Source organism: Xiphophorus maculatus, chromosome 7, assembly GCF_002775205.1.
Source record: "Xiphophorus maculatus strain JP 163 A chromosome 7, X_maculatus-5.0-male, whole genome shotgun sequence".
Lineage (NCBI taxonomy): Eukaryota > Metazoa > Chordata > Actinopteri > Cyprinodontiformes > Poeciliidae > Xiphophorus > Xiphophorus maculatus.
In genome coordinates this window covers 18939332-18965814 of record NC_036449.1, presented here as the reverse complement: position 1 = coordinate 18965814, position 26483 = coordinate 18939332, and the positions used below count along the sequence as shown (strand labels likewise).

At 37.2% G+C, this 26483-nt stretch overlaps 4 protein-coding genes and 1 non-coding gene across 9 annotated transcripts; 1 reads left to right on the top strand and 4 right to left on the bottom strand.

Annotated features, from left to right (window-relative positions):
* Window positions 1-1653: 1653 nt before the first annotated feature.
* LOC102234929 (transformer-2 protein homolog beta-like) lies at window positions 1654-8058 on the bottom strand. Its single transcript, XM_023336921.1, has 8 exons — window positions 7944-8058; window positions 4631-4764; window positions 4367-4529; window positions 3911-4099; window positions 3700-3815; window positions 2700-2831; window positions 2498-2568; window positions 1654-2404 (listed from the first exon to the last, which is right to left on the bottom strand). Exons 1-8 carry the CDS (start codon window positions 7965-7967, stop codon window positions 2394-2396), a joined length of 840 nt encoding a protein of 279 aa, XP_023192689.1. The 5' UTR covers window positions 7968-8058; the 3' UTR covers window positions 1654-2393.
* A 427-nt stretch (window positions 8059-8485) lies between these two features.
* LOC102219129 (high choriolytic enzyme 2-like) lies at window positions 8486-12160 on the bottom strand. 2 transcript variants are annotated; one of them, XM_005800691.3, is made up of 9 exons: window positions 11873-12160; window positions 11695-11764; window positions 10844-10903; window positions 10618-10770; window positions 10414-10531; window positions 10158-10336; window positions 9996-10077; window positions 8902-9026; window positions 8486-8814 (listed from the first exon to the last, which is right to left on the bottom strand). In XM_005800691.3, exons 1-9 carry the CDS (start codon window positions 12158-12160, stop codon window positions 8801-8803), a joined length of 1089 nt encoding a protein of 362 aa, XP_005800748.2. In that variant the 3' UTR covers window positions 8486-8800. The 2 variants fall into 2 exon arrangements, with proteins under 2 accessions (XP_005800748.2, XP_023193008.1); XM_023337240.1 differs by having other exon boundaries at window positions 11713-11764; window positions 11873-11968.
* Window positions 12161-12659: 499 nt separating this feature from the next.
* LOC102219389 (high choriolytic enzyme 1-like) lies at window positions 12660-20597 on the bottom strand. 3 transcript variants are annotated; one of them, XM_023337242.1, is made up of 10 exons: window positions 20534-20597; window positions 14925-15051; window positions 14789-14831; window positions 14638-14700; window positions 14393-14548; window positions 14169-14286; window positions 13867-14045; window positions 13695-13776; window positions 13059-13183; window positions 12660-12960 (listed from the first exon to the last, which is right to left on the bottom strand). In XM_023337242.1, the coding sequence occupies exons 2-10, from the start codon at window positions 14982-14984 to the stop codon at window positions 12944-12946; spliced, it is 843 nt and encodes a 280-aa protein (XP_023193010.1). In that variant the 5' UTR covers window positions 14985-15051; window positions 20534-20597; the 3' UTR covers window positions 12660-12943. The 3 variants fall into 3 exon arrangements, with proteins under 3 accessions (XP_023193010.1, XP_023193011.1, XP_005800749.1); XM_023337243.1 differs by lacking the exon at window positions 20534-20597 and adding an exon at window positions 17114-17201; XM_005800692.3 differs by lacking the exon at window positions 20534-20597 and adding an exon at window positions 17084-17171.
* trnak-uuu lies at window positions 16784-16856 on the bottom strand. The gene has a single exon. It is a non-coding gene; the product is annotated as a tRNA-Lys (tRNA).
* ankzf1 (ankyrin repeat and zinc finger domain containing 1) lies at window positions 20080-26461 on the top strand. Of its 2 annotated transcripts, none has more exons than XM_023337239.1 (16): window positions 20080-20133; window positions 20491-20627; window positions 21433-21533; window positions 21620-21722; window positions 22733-22944; window positions 23023-23135; window positions 23224-23377; window positions 24058-24280; window positions 24375-24473; window positions 24554-24736; window positions 24808-24954; window positions 25055-25328; window positions 25689-25800; window positions 25880-26047; window positions 26125-26195; window positions 26287-26461. In XM_023337239.1, exons 2-16 carry the CDS (start codon window positions 20516-20518, stop codon window positions 26411-26413), a joined length of 2199 nt encoding a protein of 732 aa, XP_023193007.1. In that variant the 5' UTR covers window positions 20080-20133; window positions 20491-20515; the 3' UTR covers window positions 26414-26461. The 2 variants fall into 2 exon arrangements, with proteins under 2 accessions (XP_023193007.1, XP_023193006.1); XM_023337238.1 differs by having other exon boundaries at window positions 25052-25328.
* Window positions 26462-26483: the final 22 nt, after the last annotated feature.

Here is a 26483-nt window from a genome sequence, read left to right as displayed (position 1 = left end):
ATACAAATTTCTGCTTTTAGGCAGCTTTCTGAAAATTGGGTCACTGGGCTTTCAGATTCTGCAAATTATTTCCACCCTGAATGGAAATGCATGTGACATTTGGAGGAACGTGGAGACACACATACATGTGGACTTGTGGTGGAACATGGAAATTAATTTCCAAGGTGTGGTCAGCAGTGCACGAGTGGTTTCTGTCTCCTCACTGCTGCAACGCCTGCGCATATTACACACTTTCAGAACACTGAATATTATAATAATGGGTTTAAAACTTGCAGCAGCTTTTGTTAACACGTAATTCTTTTGTTTTTAAACAGCTTTCATTCCCTATCATGTTTCTTTACCTCCAACTTTGGTTTAATCATCCAAAATTGGAGCAATAACAAAAACTAAACTTTACACAAATATGCAAATAAATGCAATGTAAATTTCTGAACATATAAAACAATTATTTGGATATTGACTTGAAGGAAATAACACTTTCTCAACACTACTTCCTCCTGGTGTGTCAGTTTAAATATGGTGTCTGCCCACTTTTCTGTAAAATGAAACCAAACTACTCTTCCTTAGAATTTGTTTGTTGGTTTCATTTAAAAGGTACAAATTTACACCAAAACAGGATCAATTCACCTAATCTGCTACAAAACAAAAAAACAAAACATGTGTCTTGTAGATGAACTACAACAAAACTGATCATTTGTACCTTATCTTGGTAAAATTAACCTTTGAGTAATCCATTACAACACCCTTCTCAGGATTTTTCAGAGGTTCACAGTGACCAGCAGGGGTAGTTGTTGAACTTCAGTTTCCTGTTGATTGATGAAGCTTGTTTCTCTTCATGTGAGGAGCAGCGAACATCAGTTTGAACTGGGTAAGGAAAATAACCTGATCTCATGGCTGTGAAGGTGAATTTACATGTGATTTGATTATGATAAAAGTCACCCAGTGAGCAAATGCATCATGTCTCACTTGGACAAGTTTTTTTTTTCTTTCCCAGCTTCAGAAGATTAAATTCTGCTTTTAGGCAAAAACTCTTCAAAAATATTGAAGAGTTTTTGTAAACATTTATTATTCATTTTCAAAGAATCGGAACTTCCCATAAATAATTGGTTAAATGTAACAAAACATAGGTGTTTTTCAGCAATATCCTGTGACTTTCATGTTTTTTTCCATTTAGACAGTATTGTTTTTTTTTTACTAAATAGTATATCACAAGCTTCATAAGTTACCGTTTATCAAACTATTGAAATGCCAGCTTCCCAGCCAAATCATAGAAAATATCACTATTTCCATGAATCAGGAGGGAATGAACATAGAAACCCAGCCTAGTGTGGAAATTAATACAAGTGTTAATTGTATTTTAAAGCAAAGCCTAAATGTCAAATTGTTTCACGAGTTTTACAAACTTTGCATAAATTCTGATTAAAACTCATTTGCATAGTGTACAACTGTTAATTTTCTGTGCAAAAATCCAAACATTTCAAAAACAAAAGAGAAAACAAAAGCTCGAATTTGTCACCATTTAAAATATTTCTAAGCTGAAAGTTAACAAACGCAGACTTTGCTGTATGTAAATTGTATATCTAAAGCATATTCATAAAAAAAGGTTTTTAGCATAGAGAGAAAGAAGGCCAGTCTTCAAAAACTACACAATTCTTGGTGGAAAAAAAAACTATTCCCTTTTAATTTGTTTAAATTTTGCTGAATTCTCACTCAGTTTGTACACAACAAAACCCCATAAATTAACATGCCAGTTAGAACAACACTGCCCTGTACATTTAAAATTTAAAACAAGGACACAAGGCTTCAAATGTGTTTTTCCATTTTCATTGATTATTGATAAGCAAGAGGAAGAATGGTGATCATCGTCATCTGTTTGGTTTCTTTAGTGTGGAGTTGAATGAGAAAATTGTCTGTTAAACAGAAGGATGTTGTCGTGACCAGACACTGAATGTTCTCTGAAGTTAAAAAAAAAAAAAGTATGTCCTGACAGGAACAGTGACTATCTGGAGAACAACAGTGCCTGATGAATTGCAAAGATTTATACAAGTTTTAATTTGTTAAGCTCCAAATTACACAATAAACTAACCAGCTGAGAAATAAGCAGACGGGCATCTTCCAAGTTTCACATTGTGCAGAGGGATAACTCCTACAGGGGCAGAAACAGGTGAAAAAGGTTTTCTGCCAACCCTTTTCACATCAGTACATTGCTAAGCTTACAGTGCTGGTGTTCTGCTCTCTCAGGACTTTGTACAAAATTTTCCCATGAAACTCCACATTAAAGAAAGTCATATATCACCTTAAGAATATCATATCTACAAGAAAGTCAAACAAATCTTTAGAAGAAACTCCTCGTCTGTCCATGGAAATAAGGGATTTTTGTCTGCCTGAACTGCTCAATATCGACCTGTGAAAGAAAGCAGCTGTTAGTTAAAACCCTACAAGTTACAAACAAACAAGCAGATGTTTTAAGACGACTGCGAGTAATATTTGAACTTACGAGGAGAATAAGACCGGGATCTTGACCGAGATCTGTATGCTCCTCTGTAGTATGGTGATGGAGATCTTCGTCTAAAATAATAATTAAAAAAAAAACAATCTTACCAATAACATTCAGAGTTAAAACAACAAACAAAGAGAACCAAGGTTCAATTCTTCAGTGGCAATCAGTAAAATACTAACTGACAAAATGGGAGTGTTACCTGTATGATCGGTAGTAGTCCCTGTCATCATAGCGATCATAGCCGCCTCTATCATATCCGCGGTCATATCCGCGGTCGTAGTCACGTGAATAGCGCCGGGGACCACCAGGACCGCCGCCGCCGCCACCGCCACTGATGAGAAAGAAACAGTCAGATGTAAAACTATAATGCACACAAGTAACATATTCCTGTTTAATTTTAAAACACAAGGTTTTTATGCTCAGCACCTCATCAGGAGCTCCATTAAAGGCAGCCATGCATATCGGAGCTTAAATTTCAGAACACCTACAAAGCTTCATGAAATGATTTCTAACTTTTTCACATCACGACTGACAACTTAAATGTATTTTTCTGGGAGGCGATTTTATGTGGTAGGTCAAAAAAAAATTGTTATGCATAATTTGGAAGTGGAATGATTTGTTTCTTAAACTCTACTTGCAAACATGAAACTGGTCATACAGACATTCAGTCCCCAGAGTTAATACTACATACAATAGCCTTTCACTGCAATTACGGCTGCATACTCATTTTTTGGAGTGTGGCTCTACTAGCTATACAAATTTAAAGTCTGAAATTTCATTCGATGAATCTCTGTAAAACAGTTCCAGCTCCACCAGTCTGGATGTAGTGCACTGAACAGCAATCTTTAGAGTCTTGGCAGAAATACTCATATCAATGGAAAACAAAAGATTTCTCCTCACTGTATTTCTTAAAAACAAACGGATTTTAATCCTTTCCTTTGCACATGATCTGAACCAACTTTATATCTGTTTTGGGCTTGGCTCCACCGTCTGACTAGGAGTATTATTGTCCCTGTTGGCAAACACAACCAACAAAACCACTCCACAGTCAGGCACTAGTTTTAATCTTACACATAAATTCATAAAGAAATGTTTTGAAATTAGTGGTTTTAAATTGAAAAAAAAAGGGGGTATAAGCAGCTTTTTAAATCACAGGAGCTATTCCTACACAAACAGTCAATTTGCTGTAGCTGACGTACTATGTGGGACGTCCCATGTAGATTCCCGGGGTCGGGGTGTGAGGTCTTTTTGTGATTGAGAAATCCACCCGGATTCTTCGACCGTCCAGCTCCATGCCATTCGCTCGGTCCTTTGCCTGATGATAAACAAAGTGTGTTTTTATATAAAATCCCAAGCAGAGTTTCTATTTTGATTTTTTTTTATAATAATTGTTTAGATAAAACGTGCTACCTCTTTAGCATCAGCTGTGTTCTCAAAGTAAACAAAAGCAAAGCCCCTGGAGCGCCTGGACTGCTGGTCGTACACGATGCTGACATCCGCCAGGTTCCCGTATTTAGAGAAAACGTCCCTCAGGTCCCTCTCTGTGGTGTACAGGCTCAGGCCAAACACTCCCAGGCAAGCATTTGGATCTGGATTAGCCTGAAGGTTTAGGAAAATTAAAGGTATACATTTGACTATACAGAAATTAATTACACAAAAATATGCATACTTATTTCAAGTCTGGTAATGTTAGATCAAAACATGAAAAAAAAAAAGAAAAAAGAGAGAAACATGGGTTACTCACAATGGATACCATCATAATAATTACCAATTACATTGCTATTTGTTTTTTCTGATATTGTGCTACTCCACAAACATAATGAATGAATACACTTTATTTTTAAAAAGTGTGCCAGAAGAACACACCCGATTGCCGATGTGCCTGCGGCGATTAGACATGGGGGAATGACTGAGGCTCCTGTGCCGGCGCTCTCCGCTGTAGGAGCGGCTGCGGGACCGGCGCCGGCCGGACCTGGAGCGGGACCGGGAATGGCTGTAGTGCTTATGAGAGCCATGGTTAGAATGGGAGCTGAAACAGCAGAGACAAACTTTTAACATTTATCTTAAACACTGCTTGAAGGATCTGATTTCTGTGCCACTACTTGCTCTTTAAAAAAAAAAAAAACTCACCCTGATCTGGACCTGGAGCGGGACCAGGACTTAGAACGGGAATGGTGGGATCCATCTTTTGAACGAGCTGGAGTGCGACTCGCCGACTTCGCAGGGGCACGGGGACTCGCGCTCCTGGAAGCGGAGCGAGACTCCTGAACGAACCACACACACACACACACACCAGCACGTTATCATCACAGAAGAAGTGATAAATATGAATAAATGTGCTACAACAACTCTGTAGTTGAGATTTAAAACTATCCTGGAAAATTTGAAGGAAAAAAAAATACACAAGATGTAAAAATTGGCAATTATGAATGCAAGTTAAAGCTATTTTATCTAACCAGTGGAAGGATGGTATCACTAGGATTACATCAGCAAGTATAATTAGGTAATTAAGATTACAAAAATAAAAGACAAAATAAAATAGCAATAACATAAATTAAAGTGTGATGTATTCAATAACAATGACATGCACGCATTGGATAAGTAGACCAGAAAATTACTTAGCGCAGCGACCTTATCCAGATTACTTCCTTAACTTCATTTCTGTAACTTCATTACTTCACATTATTCTTCTTTCTTCAATTTTCTTACATCTTCTGACTTCCCCTTCTCACACACTGCTCAAAGTTCTTCCCTCCTCATGTTTAGCATGCATTCAACAATTCAGCTTCACACATCTGAGCTTCATATTACTGAAAATAAAGTGGACATGAGACTTCTTCTGCATTTTCTTCGTCGAACCTTAACCTTAATGGAAAAGAAAAGGATGAAGAATTTATGACTACAATTAAAACGGCACGCTCAATCAAATTTTCATCAGGATTAAGTTTACAAATGCTCAGTGTTAGTTCGATTCATTTCACTTTCAGTGGTTCCACATTCACTAGGGTGTCTTACAAGTAATTTCATAAAAAATAAGATTGCAATAAAAGGGAAGATGCAATAGTTCAGTAAATTGTTGCTCAATGAGCATTGCAGCCAATTGGTCTACCCTGTTTTTGTATTTCCCTGATGGAAACCCAGGGATTTTGAACACACAAAAAAAAATTACCCACAGTACATCCATTTGTTCTTAATTTTAAACACGCTTATCCTTTTTACTTACAAAAAATAAAAGTAGTCTTGCTCAAATAGTTTCCGTTAAATTGCATTCCTATCATAGTGAAGATAAAACCACTGTAAATGAAAAGGTCATAATGAGAATTAAACCCACCCTATTATCTCCCATTTTACACAAAAATAAAGTAAATCTAGATTAACCAAAACAACTTCAAGTTAAAGTTACAACTCATTTGTATTCACCTCCATCAAAAAGCAGCGACCAGCCATATCCTGTAAATGCTGATGTGTAATTATCTTTACTGAAAAACCAGATCTGCCCTACCCTTCGGCATACTGCTAACTGGTTAAGCAGGCGTTCAACAAGTCACAAGATGATTGAAGATAAATATTTGATGTGTTCCAAAGTTAGGACATCCCTTGCTAAATCAAAGCCAGGTTCATAATTCAGCAGAAGGGTTTGTAAACCCACCACTGGAAAGATGAACAAGTTACACTGCTGTTCCTGAAGTTTGCATCTGATTGAAACTCAGCTTTGTTCTATGAATAAAGGTTTTTTTTTTAATTATATTTACAAACTTGATCATTTTGACCTAAAGATTTCTAAATCTAAAATAATTAGATACCCAGCAATGACTTGTGTTGATGTATGCTCTTTACATTAATAGCAAAACACAGTTTGTGAAATAAGCATTCAATTTATGAAAAAATAAAAGCTTTTATTTTTTTAAACCAACTGATAGTGGCTGATAATGGGATCCCTCAAACACTACACATCCCAGATAAACTTGAAGACATATTTCTAGGTTAATGACGGATTCAACAACATGTTTGTGGTTTGTACCACTGACCATTTAAATAAAAAAAGAAGCACCGTTTTACATTTTCCACAAATAAGATATATCCAGCTTCAAATTTTAAACGTACTTGTATTTTAGATTTCAAACCAAAGCGGAATAAAGACTGCATTCGTCGAATTTTGTGAAATAACCCTTTAAAGAATCTGCAGCTTCAAATCGGACACCAACTTCAGCATCGTGCTTCATTGTCTACTCTGCGCAGCAATTAATTGAAGCGCCTGTTTAAACATCGAATATTACGACCTGCATGAACGAGGTGAAACAAATGAAGAATCTTGAGGCCGTTTGATTTAAAACAGAACATTATTTTTATTCTTCCTTGTCGATTTAATGGCGCGGGTTAAGGCGCGCCAAAAACCAACAAGGAAGGAAACCCCAGACTGCTGTTCAGTCAACATTACTAAACGAAGTGCACATTTTAAATAAAATATAAAAACCCACCCTAAAAAGGAGCAAAACGAAACGCATATTACATAATGCAAGATGGAATTTCGTGTGGAACAAAACGGCGCCACCTCGACGTTCTAGAATATTCTATCAAAGGACATCGAAAATGACATTTCTACGCTTAAAATAGTTACATTTACGCCAAGACTTTGGTTTGCCTAACTTGCAATGCGTCTGTCTTCTTGCTGTATAAAGGGCTCATCTAACGAAAAGGTTGCTAAAACGAAAGATGTTAACACCCTAAATTAACAATAAAGATAGGTTTCGATTCGTAGGTTCCTATTTATGCATTAACAAAACAGCTGTCTTTATGCAAGAAAAAAAATCTCTGTACATGCTTAATATATATATATATATATATATATATATATATATAAGGTTCACATTTGTCCTATGTCGTATAAATATTTTTAAATCAATTTGAGGTGCTAAAAGATAAAAAACGATCATTTTATTACTCTACAACCTTCTGTAGCCCAGGAATTTAACACACGATAAATAACCCTAAACTGCATGAGTGGGACTTTTATTGTTTAGCACCGGATCTAATTTAATGTGTTGCTAAAAATATATTTTGTAACGGAGTTGGTGGCGAATCACCGGATACGAATCGGAAGCCAGCTTCTTCATCGTTAGCCTATGGCCTAGTTAACACTGAAATGCTAGCATTAGCCAGGTAGCTAAAGTTAGCAACATACGTTTTTACAGTAAATTATTATACACAGTTGATCTTATATTATAAAAATCACATCAACCTCTTTAATGCGTTAGAGAAATACACATTTGAGGCTACAACTGGAATTTTAAGCTACCAAGGTGAGCATTTGGTCAGTGGTGTCAGTTGACAAATAAAAACCGTTGATATGACAGTTTTCTCATCAAATGGCTTTTTTCGTTGCTGTTCATGCACCATAGGAAATAAAAAAAAAACTTAAAATTGCATCAGAGTTCATACATACCCGGCCCTTATCATTGTCGCTCATTTTTAGTGCTAGAGAATAAGCTACACGGAGAAATCGTCAACCTGATACTAATATGCGAGGCTAACGACTATGGTCGCGTGTGTGTGTGTGTGCGGTAATGTAAAACTGTAGCTCCTCCCTTCCGCAACTGTTCTCACAAGCACGTGACTTAGTAACGTAAAAACGTACGTCATTTCATAAAGTTGAAATATATTTATTGGAGATTTTTTTTTTGTTTTCATTTAAAAAACATTTAAAACATATTGCACATCTCGAACAGGAGTGCAACAAATTTGACAATTACTTGTGAATTCTATTTAATTTACTTTTATTTAATAATATAATTTTTTTTTTATCTCCAGTTCAGGAAGTCACCATTTTGCGGGAACACGTGTGAGGCGCTTGATGTTTTCAGTGCTGTCAGACAAGGTCATGTTATTGCTGCTGTGCTGTCGCCTTGTTTATAAGAGTTTCAGATTTAATAACCCATCTCTAATAAGTGCACAAATTGTGAAACTGGCCACAAGATTTTCTGTTGCATTTTCTTTATTTAAGCGGACAGAATAGTGGAAATGACAGAGAGGATGGTACAGAATTATTTTTTAAGACACTTGAAACAATTATCTAGAGCTTCGGCACTGAGTATGTTTATTCACGGAGGGTATATATTGTATTAGCAATTCAATGGCCTTGCACTAAAAACAATAAACACAATTTTTAAAAAAAAATTAGACCTCTTGGTAATAAAAGCACATCTACTGCAAAAATAATTTATCTTGAGTTCTGCAACATTTACTAGAGAATATGTACTTCACACATCTCGCAGGACCGTACTGCTGAGATGTTGAAATTCATTACTCATTAGCATCTGGAAGTGAGAAAAAACAATCAAGCAGATTAAAAATTATTTTAAATTCCTTTTTTTTTGGAGATGTTTGTGTGTCATTTTACATACCACAGCTATAAAGAAGATTTATTTTATGCAGGTCAAGTGTACTTGGTCCATCTCGCTGGCCAATAGGAATGTAAGGGTCTGGTTTGGGGATGATTGTTGGTCCACCTTCTTCAGAGAACGCATATCTGAAGCAGAGATTTAGAAAATGTAAGGTTACCCCAGCATTCATTAATGCAAAAAGTGTATTTTTAAATTGATTCTAAAAAGTATATGTCCTTAATCAAATTTCTTCTGTTTTTGTGTTGTTGTTGTTTTAAATCACAGTTAAACATTTTAGATCATCAACTATTTTACTCATAAGATTACTTAAGTAAATAAAATGTTTAGTTATGATGATTTATTTCATAAGGGACATGTGCTATGGAAACACATGGCCCCACATAAAAAAAACAACAACAAAAAAAACAATTTTCTAAACTTTAACACTTTATGTTACTTTTGCTAGCAACAATTGCCATCAAGAATTTTGTTGGTGGCAATGAGTGTTTTACATCTCTCCTTAGGAATTTTGACCCACTCTTTTTTACAGAATAGTTTTAATTCTGCCACCTTCTAGGGTTTTTTAGCATGAATTGCAAAGCTTTGGTATCTCAACTGGATCCCAGTCTGGACTTTGATGAGGGCACTTCAAAACCGTGACTCTGTTTTGGTCTTTAGCCATTCACATTTGGACTTATTTGCATACTTTGGATTGATATCCTGCTGCAACATCATAAACCCGATGGCTGGACTGCATGATTTAATTAGTTACAATAACTCATCGATTTACTGAAGTGGAAAAGCAGCACCTGATCACCTCGTATAATAATTTTATTAAAAATGTAACTGGACACATCGTCATCTGAAAAGTTAAACTTTTTTCTCATCAGTCTATACAATGTTCTTCCAAAAAAGAATTAATGCATGAATTAACAATTACTTTTTCACACAAGGCCAGGCTGGTTTGGATTGTTCAAGTAATTTTTTGAAGATTGCCTTTTTTTTACATACTTACTCATCTCTATTTCATATTAAATTTGTTTTAAAAATTTAAGTGACATAAAAAGCACAAACAGAATACACATCACTACATGTTGCCTTAAGCAGCATCTCACCGTCCATAATGCATGACAGAACTGTAGTCGTATGGGCTGTTCAGATTGTTCGTCGCCTGTTTCCTGAAGTTGTGTATTTGTTCTGTCACACAGAAAAAGGGACATTAGTCTTATTTAGTTCAAATGTATTGGGAATCCTTGGACACGGCCATTCATCCAAACCTGGCAAGATGTTCTTCCACACAATGGTGACATAGTGGTCTCGGTCCGAGCGGGATTGCTCGTGCACAAAGCCGAGGGCATGCATGAATTCATGAGCAGCAATCCCTGACCACATGCATCCAGGAGTCTGCAGTGACAAGGTCTGGCTTCCCCCAGTCTGCCCCAGAAACGACCAGCAACTGGGGGAGCACAGAGTAAACCTTACAGTGCTTCCTCACACAAAGCAGAGTTACATGAAGTAGGGTGTCCGTCTCACCCGTATCGAGGCTGGATGTCGAGGAAGCTGGCCTCATGAGTGCGAGGAATAAATTTGATGCAGGTTCCAGAGGAAATTTCTTGCATTCCTGTTTCTATTGTAATTCTGTCCATATCATCTACAGATAAATAAAAAAACAAGACTATTTAATTAAAATAGACCAAAGGGTATCAATCTGTAAACCTCTTTAAAATGGATTCCTACCGTAAACAGGAGAGAGGATGTAGGGAACGTAAACAAATCCATCAATTGATTTAGGCCACAGACAGGCATTCCCAGGGCAGTTTATGGCACTGCGCACGTATGAATAGGCAATATCTCCTTCTCTGAATGGCAGTCCTGTGGGCACCCGCAGCCCTGAAGTGCAACATTTAACAAAGCTTACAAAGAGTGAATCAACATAGTTTATTTCAATTTGCATTGCACTTACTGCTGTTGACTTCTAGGATCTGATCCATTGCAGTCATTTCATCTCGGTCCATGAGCTCATCTTAACACAAAAACATAGTGATCCTTGTCGGTTTTGTAAATGTTATTGTTTCAAATGTACAGTATCAATGCATGTAAATGTGCATCTCAGTAAATCAGAATATCATTAAAAGGTAATTCAATTCAAAAAGTGGAACTAGTTTTATTGAAAAATTTTAAGTGTTTTTTCCATAAATTTTTACAATTAGGGCTTATGAATCACAGATGGATATTAAAGAACCCATAATTTTATTTCTCAAAAAAATGGAATATTACATTAGACCAGCAAATGATTTTTAATATAGATAGGTTATCTTGTGCCATATTAGAGGCCACAGCTAGGAAAAACTGCCGACTTGACAGTTTCCCAGAATACAGTTACTAACACCCTGCAGGAGTGTAGGCCACAAAAGGCCTTTGCTGAAGAAGCTGGTTGTTCACAGTGTGGTACATGACAACATGTTAATGGAAAGTTTAGTTAAAGGAAAAAGTTTCATCAAAAACCTATACTGATTTAATTTTCCAACAGGACTTAGAAGCTGCAGACCACCATTAAAGCAATTAACAGAGCCACAATCAATTGCCTCCAAAGAAAGTTGCTCTAATGCTGTAAATCATGGCAAAAGGAGCCTCAACCGAGTAGGACATATTTTTATTAGTAGGGCACTACCTATTTCTTTATTGATCTAATATGATGTTTAAATCAACAAAAATAAACACTTGAAATATGCCACTCTGCATGTAAAGACTCTATATGAGTTTCACTTCTTGAATTGATCATATTCATACTGAGATGCAGCTGTATGTAAATACCTTCTTCAAAGAGCTCACCAGAGTATTTCCTTTTCAGTCTCAGTTTGCCCTCATGTACTCCAGTGGAATTCTGTCAGTAATGTTGTGAATAGATATATAATATTAGCAATACATCATTTAACTGTAGAGTACAATAAATCTACCTCTCTCTATAAAAGCATTTTCTCTTGGTACTGACCTTAACGGGGACCATATCCACCGGGATGAGCACGCCAAACAAGACGCCTAGAAGCACAACTCTAGAAGCCATATTTGCTTTTTCAAGTTTCCCCAGTTTCAGATCACTGCTCAGCAAAGTTCCCACCTTCACTGGATCTATATACCCACTTCTCCTCTGCTGCTCTGTACTGATTGGGCTCCACTCCTGTGATGAGAGCGTGGGCTGAGACCTCTCATCATCCAGCGGGTGTAATTTACTCAAGTCCACTACTGATCCGCAACAGGTGGTCCCGCTGCTGGCCTTCATTATTCAGCACTTTCTGAAATGAGACACTTAGAAGTGTTTTGCTATCAAAGCAGTTGCTTTCAGAGGAATAACTCTCCACCCAGTCCTGCAAGACCAGCAATTTGAGTCTGACTGTAATGGTAACCAGTGATTTAGTGATATACTATCAGATGATAACGACAGCTCATGTAAACATATATAAACAGAAATAAATCCCTCCCCAAACATCATTCCTATTTTTATTAAGGGGCAATTTTGAGGGGTAAATACTTAAATGGCGAGTGGTGTGTGGTAACAGTGAAATCTGCCACTTATGGTTATCATGTCACAAAAATGATCGGAAAATAAGGTCAGGAGGAATTATTTCAATATAAACCGGACTGGCTTTCTATTTGCCAGTATTTCTATTTGATTTCTATAATCAAATGAACTGCAACTTTTTCTTTATTTAATATCATCACCAAAATCTTCAGCTACTTCAACATATTGCAATAATAATGATGCAATTAGGTTTTTTTTATTCTTTAACATCTTTATTGCAGGAAGTGAACAGGGATATTAAGTGACTACTTAAAACAAGGCAATAACTTTCATTTCATCTTTCACTATACAACAGGAAAGATATATGCCAATTCTGTCTACTAAAACATTAAATATAAAGTTACATGTCCCACTCAAACAAATACAAGTTCAGCTCCACAAAACAAGGCCTAAATATTATGAGATTGTATGAAGATTTTTCAGCAGCAGTTTATCACGTCTGCTTTCAGAGGATTCCTGCTTCATCTCGTCTTGGTTCAGGTTCTAATCATCATTCACGGCTGCAGAAAGAGACAAAATGAAGCAGTGTTTAGATTATTTACCAATTTATATAGTAGCTCTGAAATATATTCTGTTAAATGTTTTTTTCTGTACGAACCGCATTGATAAAGCCTGTTGATTTTTAGCTTGTCAACTTGACTGAGAGACGATGCCTGGCCGAGCTTAACGTTCCTGCCGTTCTTTGGGACGATGGTTGGTTCTCCGGCCACTGAATAGGCATACCTTAACATAGAAATATACAAATGCTGATAACATACTGATAACAGAGAACAGCACCAGGTAAGACACTTCTTACATGGGCTCTGCTTCAGGTGTGACAGGTGTTCAAAGTGACAGCAGAAACCGTTGTCTTGAATTTGTTTGTGTGTGGAGGCTTTGGAAGCACTATCTCTACCTGTAGTCCAACGTTTGTGCATCTAACCTCAATTCTGGAATGTGCTCTGCTTCTGTACCACATTTATTCCATCCACTAAACTTTCCATTAACATCTTCAAAATGTTGTCATAGATGAGAACATTTTAGTGATAAGAAGCATTGTTTTTGGTCTTACGTTCAATTTTTCTGAGAGCCTGAATGTGTAATTATTCTATTTACTGTATGAGTTTTACATTTTGGATTTACTAAATTTAATAAATTACTAAAATAAAATATATTTTTATGTTTTCTAATTCACTGAGATTCACCTGAAGATTAGAATTAAATTCAGTTTTACACATAAAAAAATACGACTTACATCCCAAAGTGCATAATTGAGCCAAAGTCATACGGCAGGTCCAGATTTTCTGTCTTAAACTTCTCAAAGTTTCTTACTCGATCTGTTGGAGAAAAAAATGCATTGCATTTTTTTTACTTATTGTATTTGTTTGATGTGTGTGATAAAGGTCACCAGAGTGCTTTGATATTACCTCTCCAAATGTTCGGCCACATGATGGTGACATAATTGTCGCGGTCAAAGCGGGACTGCTCATGCACAAAGCCCAGGGAATGCATAAACTCATGGGAAATCACTCCGATATTCATGCAGTCTGGATTCTGGAGCGACAGGGTCTGTTTTCCTCCACGAGAGCCAAGGTAGGACCAACATCTTTGTTTACAAATTAAAATGTAGAGAAACAACACTCTTTGATGCATATGTTTTGCAAAAAATGAAATATTTTATTAAAATAATGGTATGTTGTAATATATGTATTTTTTGGTCATAACTCACCCTGACTTTGGCTGGATGTCGATGTAGTCTCTTTGGTGAATTCGTGGAACAAAACGGATACAGGTGCTGTCCTCTATGTTGTCCATTCCCTCCTTTATCAGCTTTGTCTCGATGTCAGCTGTTTATTTATTTGAAGGATGTACACAGGAGTAAGAAATATTACTAAAAAATATTCTGTAAAAACATTCTACAGTGATAGTGGGTTTACCAAACCCTTAACTTACAGTAATCAGGTGAGAGTGTGTAGGCAACGTAGACGTGTCCATCCACAGATTTGGACCAGAGACAGCTCCGGGCGAAGCAGATCTTTGAGCGCCTTCCAGTGGACACAGCAATATCGCCCTCTCTGAGGGTGGTGGAACCGTCGATGACGTGGGAACCTGAAGTAGAAATGATTCAGGGCAAAATCAAAAATAGTCAAAAATTCAAAATATGTTGAAAAATCTCTCAATAATTATAAAATACTCACCATGAAACTCATTGACTTTAATTATTTGATCCATTGCAGTGCCCTCTTTTTTTCCTTCAGGCTCTAGAAAAGAAGAGTTAGTCAGCATTAGTTCTGCCATTATTTCAGCTACATTCACAATATATATATATTTTTTTTATTAAAAAATTACCCCTGAAACCAACAGGTATCCATTTGGGACTGAGTAAAAATTTCTGCAAGAAACAAAAAAAAAACAAGAACCGAGCAGTAAGCAGATTTCTACATGTAAAACTCCCACTCTTTCTTCCATTCCTCTGTATGTTTACCTGAGCATTGACAGCCGAGAGACAAGCTGAGAGCGCACACAGCAGGATAATCTGCTCCATCTTTTCCTGGCAGATCCTTCTTCAGTGTTGCCATTTGACCTGCACTAACACCCAGTTTTATAGGCCGCTGTCCGGAGATAATACCCATGATTATCCCAGGTAAATTACTGGGCTGCTGTTATTTGTCAGTGAGTTTAATCCCCTAATTAGTTTGACTTTTTTTTCAAAAACAACATCTTCAACAGGAGCATAATGTGAGGTCCTACACTGTTTAATAACAGCTCGACTGCAATCTAAATTAAACGGTCTAATGTTTGGCACTGGATCGGTACAATTTTAGGATTTAGATGGTGTGTATGTTCACCAGGACTACTGTTTTCCATTTTACTGAAACTAAGCTTACTCATGGCTCACATGCTATGTTATGCTGCTAATTTCACATTCTAACATACTCTTATCCACACGCTCTAATGCCTCTGAAACCAAATCTTTCTGCAGTAATAAGTATGCTTTCATACAACCAGGGTTACTGTATATCCAGACTCTGCATACAAAATACCACTCCTGATTAGAGTTTGGGTTCATGTGTATATTTGGAGATTAGGACAATGTTGTTGTGTTTTGCTACTTTCACAAAATCACTTCATTTGTTGTAAAACCATTTAAAATTGTTCAGCATTTAATAAACTGTTGCTTTTTAATTCAGTGTCACATTACAAAACTTAAGTATATTTTCTTAGAATTGTGTGCAACAAATCGACACAAGTGGAGCGTAATTGTGAGATGTGAAAATCAAAGAATGGTTTTCAATTTAATTTTTTTGACAAATAAGACTTTGTAAAACCACCTACTGCTGCCGTTAGAGATTCAAATAATTTTCTCCCTTTTATGTTAATTCTTCTTTGCAAAATAACTTAACCTTGCTCATTAAAGTATGTGAAAAGATACCATATTTATTTTAATAAAATTCTGCTTAGATTATTTACCCCATGCTTTCCTTGTAACACCCCTTAAATGTGACTTTTTGCCAATTCTAGAGTTGATTTCTTTGATGTAGTAGGTTTGTCTCAATAAATCCAAAGTGATATATTTTGCACCCTAATGAACAAGAATTTCAGCTCAACATTATGAATGACAAATAGTGAAAATTAGCATAATCTAAAGGATGGGGATCACAAAGACAACAAGAATTAGTGCTCAAATTGCTTCTTGAATTAGGTATTTAATTAGAAAATATTTTAGAATTGTTTCAAATCAATCATTAAAAATTATTTAAAACAATGGTTTAAGTTTGATATGCATTTAATAAATAAAGGAAAGACTTTATTTAAGGGAAAATTGGTTAATTTGTCTTCTAGCTGACTGGCTGATGCATTTCTAATCAGTTAGAACCTAACTGCATTTAAGTAATTTCACTTTTTTTTTAGAAACTGATTAAATTTCTTTTTTGCAGTTTGTATGAGATGTTAAGTAATTTGTACATATTTATTTTTGTGAATTTTTGCAAATTCACATTTGCATTCTTATTTAGGTTATACTGTTTGTGTGTCATTTCCTTGCATTTTATTGTTTGGTGTATGCTGCTGTGAAGCCTGAATTTCCCCACTGCTGGATCAGTAAAGTCTCAAGTAAAGTACTTTTTCTATTTCTATTTTTAAATGACTATTTTTGTTCAGCATTTATTGTTGTGGAACACCTTGCTGTCTCAATAATTTGAATAAGAGAGACCATTAAATTAAGTAATGATAATGAAACGCGGAAATTACGAGGAAATACGGCGATTTCAACAGCTATTTAAAGCAAAAATAAATAGATAGAGTGGGGAATTGGACACAGCTGTAAGCAATAAGAAAAAATTCCGCCCGAACAGGGACTTGAACCCTGGACCCTCAGATTAAAAGTCTGATGCTCTACCGACTGAGCTATCCGGGCTCTGCATTCCCAGAACGGAAGTACCCTTTATAAGGCAGAACCAGACGTAACACGTTGATATGTTTTATTGTTGTATGGCGAAACAACACCTCTACAATAATGACAGCATTTTCTGACCTTACATTTTTCCAAGAAAACGATGCATTTGTAAGTTGACTTGGTGTAAAATTGAACGTTGACAAGGCGTTCAACACGAAAATTGTTTGAAAAAAAAAACAAACACATACGCTTTTCTCTTGTAGAAACAAATTAAGGACCTGGAGCGTGCCATCAATGAAACCACTCAGAAACTGGAGGAGGTGAGGCAGGAAAAACTGCGTGTTGAGGAGGAGACCGCTCGCTGGTATTGTGCATCGCGTTACATTTTCTTAAAAGTATTCATACAGACAGCTACCTTGATGATGTCATCGCTAACGGTTGCATGCCATAGGTCCATAAACGATACGTCAGCTTATCAGCCATATTGTTGGTGGCAAGTTGATATTTGGAAAGTAATAAAACTATGGTTTGAATCGGCATCTTTCGTTTCTATCCAACTAATTGTGGTTGTTTTTAAAATAGAGATAGATTTTTTTATTGCATGGGACATAAGACAGAAGAAGTTTATCTGAAACACAATGTACTTCAAATTCAGTTCAAATTCAAAAATGCTTTACTGAAATTAAATGTTGTCGTATTAATTCAAAATTCTCCAGAGTTATTGTGGTGATGACTATGGTCAAGAAAAGCCAGTTCTGACTAAAGACACTTTTACCCCCCTAAGACAGTCTCATGAAGAGGATGGTCAGGGTCACAAAATGACTGAACTCTCTGAGTGTCTAGGGATCTGGATGCAATCCCTAGACACAAAAATGCTCTGGCATTTCTATGGTATCAGTATATTTTATTAGGGTTGTAATTTTTCTTTTTTTATATAAATAGAAAAATTCAGTTTTCCCTGTGCTCCCCCCCCCCCCCAAACACACACTATCTTTTGCTTGCTCTTTGGCTGGCTGACTCTGTCACTGTTCTTATTGTAACAAAATCTGCCTACTAAAGTGATTGCTGCATTATGAGGTGACCTTAAAATCCACATAAGTGGCAGAAGATCAGTAAAACACACTGTTTTTTTTATTTTTCAGAGTCTGCTGAAACACAGCAGGGTCCTGATTTCATGGCTTCAAACATTTTAAGTCTTTGTGTGATTACATCGCTCTCACCTGGGTTTTGATCTCTGTTCTCATCTACAGCAAGAAAGAAAATGAGCAGAGAAGGGAGTTGATGATGGAAAATGGTGCAAAAGGTATTGCATTGCACCAATTAGGCAAGCTTCTGTTAAAGGAAAAATATATCTCAGAACATCTGGATCAACGGACTGCCTCACATAGGTAACTAGACATGCTGCTTGCAAAAGAAAAAAAAAATCCATAAGTAACAAAAGTACACCATGTTTACTATATTTTCAGAAATAAAATTGGTATTTTGGAGGAGCAGCTCAAGAGTGTCTCAAGTAAGGTCCAAAGTCTTGCAGCTGAAATCCTGGAGGTGAAAGAGCGCTTGGCAGAACTCAAAGCTTGTGGCGGTGCAGGTATTAAAACCTCTAGAACCCGACGGACCCACCGGTGGGTCCGTCGGGTTCTAGAGGTTTTAACAGAGACTGAAAACTCCAATGAGTGAATGTTTCAGGCTATTTATTTTCTTCATGTGGTTAAATGTAATAGAAAGTGTTGTCCTTTTTTTGTTTACAGGACAAGCTTCAAGTCCTGTGGCAACCAGAAAGTCAAAAAGAAAACCAAGAAAAAAGTAAATTGTTCCCATGGGAGTTATTTTCTATTAATTGTACTCAGTAATTTGCTGTCTTTCTCTCTCTTTTTAAAAATGAAACCAATAAAATCTTTATTTCCACCAAAGCTACTTTTTTATTCCACCTTTACATGCATATGATGTTAGTTGTTTGTACACCAGGCTTTTCGGGAAATTGTTTTCTGAAATAAAACTCCAAATCCAGATTTAAAGTGTGACAAGGCCACAGAGTTCATGAAAGCAGAGGGAAAATATGCTTTCATTTTATTAAAAAATAAAAAAATAACTTTGACATTTAGAAATTGATATGTGTCTACTTATTGGTACTAACAAGTTAATTCTAAAACTGATTTGCGTGAAATTGTCTAGTTTTCCCCTCACGAAAAGCAAATGACAAGGTGGAAAGTGTTTTCACAATTTGTGAATGCGAAAGAAATGCAACCCTACCAGAGTTTTCACACATTTTCCATGAAGCATAAACTGAGTTTGGGTGCATTTTATTTCCACTAATAATCCTTGTGATTTACAACATGGTAATTTTATTAAACCTTAGAACAAAACATAAAACCTGTGTAAAGTTTCGCAGTTGACAGAGCAGAAACCAAACCTGAAGTCAAAGAAATTGTAGGGCACAGACCTCCAAAAAGGGCTTTATGTTTGAGTGGCCAGGTGGGAGCCAGTCATTACCAGATGGCAGCAAAATACCACATAGTCATAGTGCCAGGAAAAATCTGGCACCACATCATTATGAAGTACTATTTTAGAATAAGTCTAATGTGACAAAAATTTATCTGTGGATTATTTTTGTACATATCATGGCTAAATTAAATGCTAAAAAATGCTAATTGGAAAGCTGAAATGTCAAAGTGCAATGCTACTACAAAGGCTAAAGGTTGGTGCTTGCAAAGCAGTAAATGCAGGTCTGCCATTCATTTTCATTGGTGCTGATTGGCTGTACCCCTAAAAGCTGTGATAAGGAAGTCAATGTACATTGGCTATTAATGCTTGCTTAGACAATAACATTACATTATATCCAAGTCTCTTTCATAAGTGTTATTCTTATTATTCTTAGCTGTAAGAGGGCCCTGAAGTGTACGTCTGTTAAGGCCTCATAGAATTTTGTACTGGTCCTGTTTGGGCCTATATTCAGGAGGGAAACCGGTAGGTTTTGTTCCCTTCTGTCTAATTTTAAGTTCAGTCAGGTTTAAGTGTTTGGAGTAATAAATACCAAAGCAATACCGGTGACACGTACTGGAAATCGCTTATATATGTAAAAATGAATTGAAATTTAAATCCGAACATTTTTGGAAATATGATTACATGCTTAAAAATTCAACTGCTACTGATTTACTGTGCCATTGTTCCCTTCTGTTTGTCAGCAACCTTTGCTCCGCAGATACCAGCACAGCTGCCGCCGCGCCGCATAATTGACACTCTTGAGCTTCCGTAGTGGGTTGGAGGAAGCACAACATTTTCTGACCGCCTTCCTTTTATGGTGAGTTACTCTTTATTTTTAGGTCATTTTTATTAATTACTTCTATAGGCGCTAAAGCATTGTTGGAAGAGTTAAAACTATTAAGAAGTCGTGTTTCATTTTGAAGAGAATAAACCAGCTGTCAATTCTACACGTGTCGTTAGCAGGACACATTGTCAAATAGTTGTAACGGCAGCTTAAAAAAACCACAGTTAAAGATTGGTTTACACTTTGTTTTCGGATCATAGAGTGTATGTTCTCATTACTGCATACACCAAGAATCGAATGGCTAATAGTAAGCTATCCCTGTATCTGTGTACAGTATTTTTAAAAGACTAATCTGGTTTGTATTATTTTATCTGTATTTTTTTTTATCAGAACAGAAAATATATATATATAAACAATGACAACTTGTACCGACCTCCGCTCCATCTTCGACTTGTGCTCAAATGAAGAAGCTTCTAAGCTGACTGAGGTAAACTCTGTCCTGAAGGAGACTGGATCATCCACAGACTGTAAGTATGAGCTGTACAAGTGAACCTCTGTAAGTTAGAATACCAGCAAAGAGCTGATTTACAGTAATATAAAGACACCAAATATTCATCCATTCTTTCACAGAGCAATGTATTTCAAGGGCAGTCCTGTTAATTTTGATGTCTATAACTGAAAGTTAATGAAAAGCCAAAAATAAGTTGCTCAGAAAATTAGACCATTATGCTGGAGTTGCAAAAATACCGTTTAATTAAGAAATGTTATAGTCCTGACATCACAAGCAAAGAGAAAACTGCTGACTTGACTGTTGCCTAGCAGTCAGTAATTAACACCCTTCACAAGGAGGGTAAGCCACAATAGGTCAGCGCCAAAGAAGATGATTGTAGCAAACACATTAAATGGAAAGTTGAGTAGAAGGAAGATGTTTACTTTTTGAGAATTGAGGTAAACAAGCCCTGGATTGTAGCTTGCCAGAAGCTTCTTTTGTGGGCTAAGGAGGAAAATGATTGGACTGTTGCTAAGTGGTCCAAATTCCTCTTTTTAGATTTACTAAATTTTACATTAGAAAAAAGTAAATTTAGAAATCAAAGTCTGGAGGAAAAGTGGAGAGGCTCATAATCCTGCTTGCTTGAGAACCAGTGTAAATTTTCACAGTCAGTGATAATGTGGTGGTTCCAAATCACACGGCACTTTATGCTTTATGAATTGAACTATTAAAATAATAGAATCCCAATGACATTGTATTTTGTTGATATACTCTGCAGATTGTGTATTATGACAATGAGAATTTTCTTGTTCATTTCATTTCTGGTTCATGTCACTTTGCAGGTGTGACAATTAGAGGTCCACATGACGACTGGAACAGAGAGGTGTCAGACAAAATGGCCTGCTCTGCCTGCAAATGTTCCTTTGATAACAGAGAGGAACAGGTGACCCCATCCGGTTAAACACTCTGAAACAGATGTGTGTGTGGTTGAGCAACACCAGTTTATAGTGGGTTGTGTTTGTTTTGCAGAGAGAGCACTACAAGCTTGACTGGCATCGGTTTAATTTAAGACAAAAGATGGCAGGATTGCTTCCCATCACAGCAGAAGAGTTTGAGAAGAAAACCAGAGCCGGTGGGGAAACGATGGCGCTCTGATGGAAAACTGTCTGTGTAAATATTAGAAATCCTTTATGTCAAATGTCATTTTCACCCACTCGCTCTTAATAACACTCAACAAATATATAAAAATTACTCTACTAATTCAAAAACACTATTATTAGTAACACATTTTCCAACTATTAGGAGCAGAAGTCTTAGTAGTTAGTCAAAGTGCCACATTAGTACCACAAAAGTGTAGCGACTAAACAACTTTTTGACATAGGTTTACAGCAAAACTGAACAATTCAATGACTGTGATGTACTAATTAACTAGGTGGCATTAAAAACCTTAACCTTAGCATCTTAAGTGGTGAATACATATTCTACTTGCTAGTTTAGTAGCACACAAGTTAAGTAGTTTTAACTGAGAATTTCAAAAGTCGACTAGTAAAGTGTAAAAATAGGTATTACGTTTGTATTTTTCCCCCACTATTCTAGTGAATTAAAGTAACTAAAAATGTCTAATGCACCAAAATGGCATATTAGTAGGCTATTGGCGAAATTTTTTTTTCTTTTACAAAACGCTATATGCTTAAATGTGCACTTTTTTAACTAGCTGACATTTTTAGTGTCCATTAATATGTCCAAAAAAACCATTACTAGTCAATTAGTGCACACTTCAGTCTGTCTCTTTCCCTCCTTTTTTAGTTGCACTAGTTTACTAGTATTGCTGAAAAAGCTTCAAGTAGTCAACACTGCTAGTGGACTAACGGTGACATGAAACGTTTTTGCCACCTTACAGATTTCTTCTGTTATTGTTTTGATAACCAAATTAAATCCAAAAATACTTAAAATTATGAATTTATTCACTAAGAAAAAAATCAGTCTAGTCAAGTCTGGTTTTACATGCAAGAGCAACTGTCTAGCTAGAGCAGAAAAACATGGCTAATATAAAGGATGTCTAATATTTACACAATCAGCTTCCCTTGGTGCGAAGGTTTTTAAAAGGAATAAGGAAATATAATTGTTTCTTTGACTTTGCAGGAGACCTGTCGAGTATCTCAGGGTCTGAGTCTGACTCTGATGAAGAGGACATGGAGAGTGACGGCAGAGGAACCGGGAGTAACATTACTGGAACAGACAATGAGAGTTCAGCTGAGCCTAATGCAACAACTGGCCGGCTCAACAGTAAGGTGGTGTTTCAAAATGCCGCAGGAGAATATCTGTCCATCTATCGCTGTGCACTTATGGGAAAGGTGAAGCTCAGCAGGTACACCTCATATTGGGATTCCTCTTCACTACTTCTGCTTATTTATTCCATTTGCATATTTCAGGCAGATTCTGATGAGCACGACGTAGTTTCCTCTCTGAATACTGTGAATCAGAAAACTGTCTGGGTCATACTGATGACGGGCGGCGGACATTTTGCTGGAGCTGTCTTCGAAGGGTTTGTTCATCTTTCAGATCACTGTAATTATAATAAAGAGCTAAGCTGTCCATTGTTGTCAAATTATCACAACGTATTTGTGTTTTAGAAAACAAGTTCTCGATCATAAGACTTTCCATCGATACACCGTTCGAGCAAAGAGAGGCACTGCCCAAGGACTCAGAGATTCCCAGAACCGCAGCCACATGGCAAGATCTGCAGGAGCGACTCTGAGGAGATACAACGAGGCAGCGCTCGTTAAGGCAAGGTTACAGAGCATTCATCTGCCCCATTATTTTACGTTTAGAGTAACATAGCAAAGTTATTAAGCTGATGGCTCTTAACCATCAGAATAATAATACATATGCAGTTTTTATTTTACCTTTTAGCTCACGTTTAGATAATTCACTGAGTTTGTATTAAAATCTTCCCCATTCAAATTGACCAAATCTTAGGTATTTACTGTTTTTGTTCAGATATATTTGCTTTTTAGGGGGAACATATCCTGACATTTTTAATCTAGAGTAAATTTTTTTGTTAAAGTGTTAAAATAACTCAAAACTTGAATCTGAACATTATCCAGGCTACAACTTTTGAAGCAGCATGCTTTTGCATGTTTTTTTTACCTCACTTTTTCCCTCCGCCTAACTTTGCTTTAAAATACTTTGATGCAACACTCTGTAAACAGCCTGCTTCTTTAGCTATGACATTTTGTGGTTTTTTCTTCTCGTTGAAGCTGTTGGTGACTGTTCTGTTCAATCAGCAGCCTTCCCTATAATTCTGAAGGCATTTCTTTTTAAAAATCCTTTTTTATTGGCCATATATTATATTTAGATTTTCAGAAACTTATTAACCTTTGAACTGTATTGCTCTGTTTGTAATGGATCTAAGTGAGTTTCAGTTTTTAACGGAGATTATTCAGAGCTGCCCTGACTCTCTGCAGGACATTCAGGATCTTCTGCTAACCTGGGCTGAACACTTGAACAGGGCGTCTGCCGTGTTTGTTCGAGCTCCCAGCTACAACAAGGCCATCTTCTTTGGAGGCCGCGGGGGTCCCCTCCAAAAAAATGACCTCCGGGTCCGCTCACTTCCAATCGCCACGCGCAGGGCGACGTTTCGGGAAGTACAGCGGGTACACGAGGTCCTCTCTACTGTCCAGGTGTATGGTGTGTTTAAATACATGTTTAGAGCAATAGCATGTTGTCTATTTCTGTAAATCCAGGGGGTAATTATTGAATAATCCTAACTATGACTATGCAGGGAAAGACGCGGACATGTCTGCCGTTTATAGTCCGACTAAGACGGCATGGAAAAAGAAGCCCAAAGCTGCAGCACAGAAAATCACGGGTGAACAGAAAGGTACGTTTTAATCCTGAAAGCCTCTCTGAGGGAACTGTGTTGCTATGCTGAGGAATAATATTTTAATTTGTTTAACACAGATATATTGCTGGCACCAGGGGAAGAAAATAATGAAAGCTCAGATGAAGAGGGAGAAGAAATCCAGCTGGAGATGGTGGAGCTCACGATAGGAACCCTGGACCTCAGAGAGCATGAAATGCATCCCTGCAGGCGGAGGAAGAGGAGGAGGAAAAAGAAGGAGCAAGGCAAACTTCATAATCAAGGTTGGTCTAGTTCAGTCTAAATACCAGAGAAACATGCATAACATGGCCGACATAAACCCCATCTCCAACAGAAACAGGAAGCATGAATGCTGGAGCAAGTGAGCTAGAAGACGTGGTGTCCAAGGCTACGCCTGCAGAAGAAGAGGAGGAGACGCCTCACCAGGAACAATCTGTAAAAACAAGGAAGAAGAAACCACAGGGGCAAAAACAACTAGATGGTGAGCACAGATGCCTAAATTTGTCTGTTATAGCATCATTTCTTCAACACTACAGTGCTATGAAGTGGTCGTTAAATCTGTTATTTTATCTCTCTAGAAGCTGTTGATGAGTCAGTTGATTACGGCCTCAGGGATGCTCTGTTTACTGCATGCAAAGTTGGAGATGTAGGTGCTCTCTGCAGTCTCCTTCAGCTACCTCAGGAAACGATGGACCATCCTGAAAAGATGGAGGAAAATATCTCTACAGCCCCTTTAAGCCTCCTGAATAAACCCATCGATTCATCAGGGTTTTCTTTGCTGCATGTCGCTGCAGCAGCTGCACAGAAGGCCGTCGTCAGGCTGCTCCTACATGCAGGAGCAGATCCTGCATGCAGGTATCAGCCACTCTGTAGTCCCATGCAGTACCATAAGAAGAGAAAATCACTTATTTTTATTTCCACAATGAAGAAAAAAATTATCAACGAGTTAGACAAACCTCAAGTCTTGACAAAATTAAGTAGAAATCAGAACAAAAATCTGTCAATTTTTTCTAGAAATTCAGATTTTTGTCTTTTAAATAATGGAGTAAAATTGAAAATGTGAAAACTCAAACTCTTTTCCTGGAGTATAATCCAAAATTCTCAGAATTTGAAAGAACATTTCAGGCTTTTCAAGTCTCCGTGGGAAGTCTGATAAAATATATTGAAGTTTATGTTTTGTAGCCCATTCACTAACTTTGCAATATCTCTTCACAGGGATAACAAAGGCCAGACGCTGTATACTGTCGCACCCGACAAAGATACTAGGAACGTCTTTCGTAAATACATGGGTGAGAACCCTGATAAGTATGACTACAGCAAGGCACAGGTGAGAATAAACTACCTGACTGTGAATTTCATCAAATGGAAGCGGTGAAGCTTACGATTTCCCTGCTGTGCAACTCCAGGTCCCTGGGCCTCTAACGGCAGAGACTGAATCCAAAAAGGTGGAGAAGAAAAAGGCCCAAAGAGCTCAGAGGAAGCATCGGGAGAAAGAGCAGAAGGAGGAAAAGAGGAAACAGGAGTTGGAGGCAGAGGAGAAGAAAAAGTTTGCATCTCTGACAGATCGGGAAAAGGTGAGAAAACGCGCCATTAAGCTGGAATCTCAGTAAAAGCACTGTGGATGTGTCATTGTTTTGCTCTTTGATCATAGAGAGCGCTGGCAGCAGAGAAAAGGTTGGCAGAACAAGCGGTTGCCTCAGGGGTCAGCCTCTCTAATGTCCAGTGAGTCCCCTAGAGATGAAGATTTACAGGTTTTGATAGGCGTATTTTCAGGGTTTTCTGATATTTGGTGACATTTTCTTCTCTTCAACAGGAGGTGCTGGTCATGTGGAGAATCTCTGCTCGGGAAAATCCCGTTCAACTACCTGGAGTATACATTCTGCACCCCACGATGCGTGCAAGCTCATCGGAAAGCAAATGCTCCTCCAAACAAGTCCTAATGCATATTGGGGAAAAATGAATCTAGGTGATAAAAGTTAAAAGTAAAATGCTTCTCAAGTTTCTTTTTCT

Coding starts and splice junctions, on each gene's coding strand:
- LOC102234929 (XM_023336921.1), bottom strand. CDS start 7,967: ATGAGCGACAATGATAAGGGCCGG. Junction 3,816..3,910: donor ACACAGCTGATGCTAAAGAG/GTAGCACGTTTT, acceptor GTTTATCATCAG/GCAAAGGACCGAGCGAATGG. Junction 2,569..2,699: donor GACTACTACCGATCATACAG/GTAACACTCCCA, acceptor TTATTATTTTAG/ACGAAGATCTCCATCACCAT.
- LOC102219129 (XM_005800691.3), bottom strand. CDS start 12,160: ATGAAGGCCAGCAGCGGGACCACCTGTTGCGGATCAGTAGTGGACTTG. Junction 11,765..11,872: donor TGGATATGGTCCCCGTTAAG/GTCAGTACCAAG, acceptor CATTACTGACAG/AATTCCACTGGAGTACATGA. Junction 10,078..10,157: donor GTGGAAGAACATCTTGCCAG/GTTTGGATGAAT, acceptor TCTGTGTGACAG/AACAAATACACAACTTCAGG.
- LOC102219389 (XM_023337242.1), bottom strand. CDS start 14,984: ATGGAGCAGATTATCCTGCTGTGTGCGCTCTCAGCTTGTCTCTCGGCT. Junction 14,701..14,788: donor GATACCTGTTGGTTTCAGGG/GTAATTTTTTAA, acceptor CTTCTTTTCTAG/AGCCTGAAGGAAAAAAAGAG. Junction 14,046..14,168: donor GACATCCAGCCAAAGTCAGG/GTGAGTTATGAC, acceptor TTGTAAACAAAG/ATGTTGGTCCTACCTTGGCT.
- ankzf1 (XM_023337238.1), top strand. CDS start 20,516: ATGACAACTTGTACCGACCTCCGCTCCATCTTCGACTTGTGCTCAAAT. Junction 20,628..21,432: donor GACTGGATCATCCACAGACT/GTAAGTATGAGC, acceptor GTCACTTTGCAG/GTGTGACAATTAGAGGTCCA. Junction 23,136..23,223: donor GCTGGAGCTGTCTTCGAAGG/GTTTGTTCATCT, acceptor TTTGTGTTTTAG/AAAACAAGTTCTCGATCATA.